The 6,695-nt window shown below is 44.1% G+C and overlaps 1 protein-coding gene across 4 annotated transcripts in view; it reads left to right on the plus strand.

Moving 5' to 3' along the window:
* Positions 1 to 6,695, plus strand: part of PPP2R2B (protein phosphatase 2 regulatory subunit Bbeta) — a 241,500-nt gene that overhangs the window by 232,468 nt on the left and 2,337 nt on the right. For all 4 annotated transcript variants that reach the window (XM_033139986.1, XM_033139988.1, XM_033139989.1 and 1 more), the window contains 2 exons: positions 3,005 to 3,174; positions 5,018 to 5,109. In XM_033139986.1, the coding sequence (XP_032995877.1) occupies positions 3,005 to 3,174; positions 5,018 to 5,109 (262 nt within the window). The remainder of the gene's footprint in view (positions 1 to 3,004; positions 3,175 to 5,017; positions 5,110 to 6,695) is intronic.

Below are 6,695 nucleotides of genomic sequence, written 5' to 3' on the forward strand. Positions count from 1 at the left end.
TTCCACCAACCCCAACAAAAGCATAACACAATTTACCCAAACACTCACTTTCACATAGGGAAAGAGGTTGGGAAATGCAAGCTTTGTGTCTGAATGTGTCTCTCCAAGCCTCTCTAGCTGCCTTTGAGACTCTCCTTGGCCAGAGTGCCTCTGCAGCCCTGATTAACATTTGCATTGAGTGTTTTTGCCTGACTGGAATATATATTTGATGATGCGTCTTGCTTCCCTGGATGGAAGGTAGAGAATGGGTGTGAGTAGGTGTAGAAATTTGCTTGCTCTACAAAGGTAGAATTTATATTCATTGCCCCACCCACCACTGGCAGGTGGTGCCGAAGGAATGTGGCTGAAAATTTGGGCTGAAAAAGGTTCCCCATCCCTGATTTCAGGTTATTGTCCACAGCTGAGGAACCAAGCTGTTACCGCAGTCAATTGCGGAATGATGGTAGTGGAGAAAACATCCGGTAGTTGTTTCAAGAATTCACGTATGGTCATACAATTTATTTTACCAAAAGAGCCACTGTGACACATAAAAGTATGCTAACAATGGAAAATGCTCTTTCTCAAGTTCTGCTGTGGTATAATATTTTTATTTTATGATTACTTAATATAGATATAACATTTGGGGAGAAAGCATGGTGAGGGTCCTAAAACTCATCCATTGAATGCATCCTTGAGATTTTTCCTACAAAAAAAGGTCTTAACTTCACAGTTGCATCAGTCTGCTTTCTTGGGCCATTCAGGTTGTGATTTATATATACACGAAGTAAGCGGTTGCTCTGAAACCTCTGTTGACTTCGATTGGCTAACGCCATATATTGATTGGCCCGTAAAGCTTTAAATCTCTTTGACTGGTGGCAGCTTTGTTACAAGTGCTTCTTACTCCACTAATTGATGGCTTGGTAGAGAATGGTCCGTTCTTTTAAAGATAAGTGTTCTCATTAAAGTGTCCTGGTCATTAAAATCTCAACTGTTCTGAGGATCCAGGACCAGCTGACAGTGCCCAGATCACACACACATAGGCATGACACACACACTATAGTTGGGTAAGCAAAAGCAGAGTGCAGCATATAGATGAGCTGTTCCACGACTGAAGCAAGATAAATGTCTTAGGAAGAAGGTCAGAAAGGAGATATAGGGAAGTCCACATTTACTAGCCATAGATGCCAGGCAGAATGTCCTACACTTGGGTTCACCCTGATCGAGAAGGATTTCTATAAGCAACCAGGCCACATCTGCACCATACAGTTAAAGCACTCTCACACCACTCTTAACAGTCTTGGCTTCCTCCAAGGAATCATGGGAACTGTAGTTTGTTAAGGGTGCGGAGAATTGTTAGGAGACCTATTGCTCTCACAGAGCTCCAATCCCCACAGTGGTTTAATAATCAGTCCCTCTTCCCATTGAATTCTGGGAATGGGAATGGTTGCTGATGTCTGTTAAAAGTGGTTTGATAGTGCTTTTAAGTGTATGATGCAGTCAGGGCCTTGGCCAGTTGGCCTCCGCAACAAAGACAGGAAGATTCTCAAGGCTTCCGTGAAGCTGAAGAGCTAATCCCTCTGGCTTCTGATCCAGTGGACCAAAGTTTGGTCCCATGGAAGCCAACTTTACAAATCAGAAGGTGACATAAGGTGGGTGCAGTTTCGTTGACTTCCCACGTGATGTAATCATACTACACTTCTGTTTAGATTCCTAAAAACTGTTATTTACTTTGGTTTGCTGCCAGTCATTCAGTGGGAGTCCAGGTGTGAAAGCTCGATTTGTTCTGTTGCATTTTAATTTAAGAAATTAATATTTTATAGTCTACAGATATATATATTTAATGATGCCATGCACTGAAATATTGAAATGCAAATGTAGGTAGCGTGGTGGAGTTTGAGATTGTCAGGTGAATGAAAAAGCAGGCAAAACAAGCAATCTCACTCTGGCAATTATATGTTAAGGACTGGAAAAAACAAGATCTTGTTAAGACTTCAGTGCTGATCCTACTGTGTCTCTCCCCTCACTCCACCTTTGTCATTAGGCAGAAGGGAGACTTGGCAAAGAAACTATAGACTGTAAAGAGGGGAGCAGTTTCTGTTCCTCAACTTTGTCAGCTTTTGCACTAAACTCTGAACTTTTAGGGGAGATTTCACTCAGCTGAGTATATATTTTTAATAAAATAAAATTTGATTTTTGCATCATTGCTCTTTCTGTAAGGCATCTGAAACTGTTCAAATTTGCTTACACATTGTATATTTAAAAGAGAACTTTATCCATTCCTCTTCCTATTGTGTTGACTACCTACCTACCTCCCCATATAAAATGTTATATATTTATACCCCACTTCAACACATTTTTCCCAGGGCAGCTTGCAAAATTTCAAAACACAGTAAAACAAAATAGAACAGATGAGTTCTAACACTGCAAGCCTATGCATATGTACTTAGAAGTAAGCCCTTTTGATTTGAATAAGGTTTACTCCCTGATAAGACTGTAGTGTTAATTGTATTTTTGCAGGATTACGTCATTTATGGTCTTGGTTTTTCTGTGAAATGACAGCTGTTGTAGCTCTTTTTGGGCATTCTTGCCTTTGTGCTTGTCAGAATGAGAGTATAGATGTGCATGGAGCACAGTTGTCCACAATGTAGGTTTTAGGCATAAATCTGTATTTGCAAACACTTCCATGTGACCCAGAACCCTGTCCGACTGGGGTTCCAGATTCAAACCAAAGCCTTTAGGCATTTAGCTGTACTCATGATTGCAGAGAGCCATGCTCTTTGAAGAAGGGTTAGGGGGTTGGCATATCCCCGCTCCTGGGTTGACAAACACAATGGGGATGGGAATGCTGAACTAGCACTTAATCTGAATACTATCCTGAACTGTAACCATCTTTCCATTAAATATTTCCACACTGCTGTGCAAGTGAAACACATCAATACTTCTATACGTACCACATTGGGACCAGCCCTATTGACTTGTGCCTTGGCCATGTTTTAAGTGACTTGTTTTTTTGTGTGTTGTATAGTTTTTGAAGAGCCTGAAGACCCAAGTAACAGGTCGTTTTTTTCTGAGATCATCTCTTCAATTTCTGATGTTAAGTTCAGTCACAGCGGGAGGTATATCATGACCAGGGACTATCTCACTGTCAAGGTGTGGGACCTCAACATGGAGAACAGACCTATTGAAACATACCAGGTACCTCATCCTCAAGATTTTTGGTGTGTTGTGAATGAATGGGTAGTAGGAATTAAAGATAAAGGGATGCACCCAGGCTTTGTCATACTTGGAGTTGATCCACTGTTAGACATAACTTAAACACATTTGATTTCAGTTATTCTGCTCTAAATATTACTTAAGTCTGGGCCAAACCCAATCTATGTAAAGCACTTTGAACATTCAAAACTGCTACATAACTACTGTTAAATGAGTTCTTTGAACTAACAGGCAAAGTCCTCGTTATTTAGGATGCTCCTTTCAATTCCAACTGAAATTAGAACGATATTTGCGTTGTTTTTTTTCTGTTGCATTTGATCTCATGGAAAGTGGCATAATTTTAAGGCTGCTTGTCAAACACTATACAAATCCAAAGTAATGAAATTGCTGATGAGGGTTTGAATATACTTGTGTTCTCTGCCTAATAACTTTGCTGTGCCTTTAGGGATCTTTGGGGGAACACAGACTGTCTCTTACAGGAGCAAGGCCAAGGAGCCAAACTATACATGAAGCTGTCTTATATAGAGGCAGACCAGTGGTCCATATAGACCACTATTATCTACTTTGACTGGGAGTTCTTCCACATCTCAGCCGGGGGGCGGCGGTTCCTGCTGCTACATGCTACCTGGCACTCTTTAACTGGATATGCCTGGGTCCTTCTGCATGCAGAGCACACTCTCCACCAATAAACTAGGACTGCTCTGAATTACTTGAATGTAATGCTTCTTACCTGGGCAGGGGTTCTGCTTTGATCATTATGGGGGGAATTCAACATCACGCTATTGCAAACGTTCCATCAGTGCAAGCGTTTCAGCTTGCCAGGCAGGATCACCTCCCCACCTCCTCTCCCTGCATACTATTCTGGTGGTTCTCCTAACCCTCCCTTTCTCCCTGGCTCAATTTCAGAGGTATGCAGGGCATGCAGAATGGCCCTGTTGTGCAAGTAGAAGTCCTTGTGCAGGGCTTCTGCTGATGGAACTCATTATATGAATTCCACCCTGTAGGTGGAGGGGAGGCATCAGGGCCGGCCCTACCATTAGGTAAAATGAGGCACCCACCTGAGTTAGCAGGTGCTGGCTGGTGGACAGGAATTACAGAAGTATTGCTGCAGAGCACTGTGTGTGTCATTCTGCCCTACTGCCCTCAGATGCACTGGAGGATGCTGCCCACTTCGCCAGTGCTGAAGTAAGAGTAGATTGCCAACCCAAGTGGCTTCTGTATGTGTAATTGGAAAGGCATAATCTTGCCCCTTTGCTTCAGGCAGCAAAAAGTCTTGGGCCTGCCCTTTAAACCTGTGTCCTCCAACATTGTTCTTGGATGCTGGGGTGGACTTGCCCCTATACACATTCACCCCAGACTACTGGAACAGATAACTGGAGCTTGCAAGGCAAGTGTGTGCATTGATTCTTAGACAGCTTCACCTGTCATTGAATCTTTCTTACGAAAATAAGGTTGCTGAGTTCTCTTCCTACCCACATCTCTCCCCTAGCTCCATAATAATAGATGATTTTTGAGGTTGTCCTATCCCACTCTCTGGTAATGGAGCAGCCTTCTCCCATGGGACTGCTGGGTTCTTATCTTGCGAGCATCATTTCTTTTGAGTCATGCTTCTGGATTAGTAATGAACAGCTTGATGTATCCACTGTAGAAGATGTCTCGAGGATTAATGTATCTGAGAACCTAAATGAGTAAGAGGTGAGCTTGTAGGGAACTGGTAGATACTATGTCATGTTGGTTCACAAGATTTATAAATCAGGCTTTGGATTATGATTCCCACTGAACCTTGTTTTACTATCACCCTTTCTGTCTGTGCCTCAATTCTTAGGTTCATGATTACCTCCGCAGCAAGCTGTGCTCCCTCTACGAGAACGATTGCATTTTTGATAAATTTGAATGTGTGTGGAATGGGTCTGACAGGTAAGGAGCCTCCTTTTACTTTGGCTATCCCACCCCCAATTGCATTTCTTCTGCTTCATGAGCAGTGGCAGAGTGTGTGTTTATTGGGCTGAGGGGGAAAGCGTGTGCCAGTCCAGCAATCACCACTGATGCCAGCCGTGAGCCACTCTGATCTCAGCTTCACAAACAGGGCTGGCTCATGGAGGGCATCATGAGAAGGACACATGTGCCCTTTGATCCCAACCCCCTGAGGGCGAAGCTGGGATCGAACAGCACATGGCACCCTTCTCAGGCAGCCCTCCCTGAGCTGCTCCACAAGGCTTGGATCTGATCAGATCAGATCCCAGCCTTGCAAAAGCATCATAGGGCTGGCTAAGAGAGGGTGGTCTGAGCAACATTCCTCTAAGAAAATTGCCTGGGACAATCGCCCTGGCAACCCACCTCCACCCCCAGTGCTATGCCCCTGTTGATGTGGTGCAGATATCATTGTGAAGCTAAATGAAACTTGACATCTGTTTATCAAGCTGGGGGGCAGGCAGGGAAAATACTTATTGTTACTTGCCACTCTCCAATCTCTGTTAAGCTGCGGCACTCAACCAGGGTTGTTTTTCCATTGGAGAATCAAGGCACAGAGAGCCTGCAGTGTCTTAGAAATGTAGTTTATTCACACATATTTACACCTTGGTTTATGGAGACAGAAAGATCACAGCATTTGCATCTCAGGAGGGGCTTGTCCTTTCCAGCAGCGCAGCATTATTCGGAGGCATTCTACCCTGTTTCTCCTAAAATAAGACATGGCCATAAAATAAGCCATAGCAGGATTTCTATGCATTTGCGAAATATAAGCCGTTCCCCGAAAATAAGCCATAGTGACGTGGTACCTCCCATTAAAACAGCCTGGAGAGGCGTGGCTTTGCAGCGTACCGATGCGACACGGTTAAAATAAGACATCCCCTGAAAATAAGCCATACTGTGTTTTGTTGAGCGAAAAAAAATATAAGACGGTGTCTTATTTTAGGAGAAACACGGTAAGTGCCAGCTCCATCTCTCCGTAACAGCCGGCACGTCCGCTGCCCCTCAGTCCCCTCATGGAGTTCTGCTCACTGCTAGGGCTGGGCAGTTTCATGTTTTCAACATTGCAATGTTTCACCACGCAAACATCCATGACCTGGCGATACACTGCAATGTTGAAAGGGAGGGGAAAGCTGCATTGGCCTTGGGCCCACCAGGGGGAAAACGCCACTGCTCCCGCCGAGGAGCTGGGGCCAATGCAGCTTGTTCCTCCTACCACCAAGGAAGTCCCTCTGCCCCCGACACCTATGGGGCAGGTGTGCTACCTCTCCTGGAAAGAAAAGGTAGCGCCCCCCCCCCCAATGTAAAGGCGGCTGAGGCAGCCCTGCAAATGGAGCATTTCTCTCTGCTTTAGACATGGAACGGAGATGAGTTGTGATGTTTTTCTAGCTGTGCTTTGACAAATATAGCTAACTAAATTGTCACCTTACTTGTAAACACCATGCTTATTTGGTTTTGAAATATTGCTTATCAGAAAGATGTTTCCTGTTCCCAATTTAGTGATTGAGGTGCCTTCCAAAATCTGTCACTTCATC

The sequence above is a fragment of the Lacerta agilis genome, chromosome 2 (assembly GCF_009819535.1).
Source record: "Lacerta agilis isolate rLacAgi1 chromosome 2, rLacAgi1.pri, whole genome shotgun sequence".
Classification (NCBI taxonomy): Eukaryota; Metazoa; Chordata; class Lepidosauria; order Squamata; family Lacertidae; genus Lacerta; species Lacerta agilis.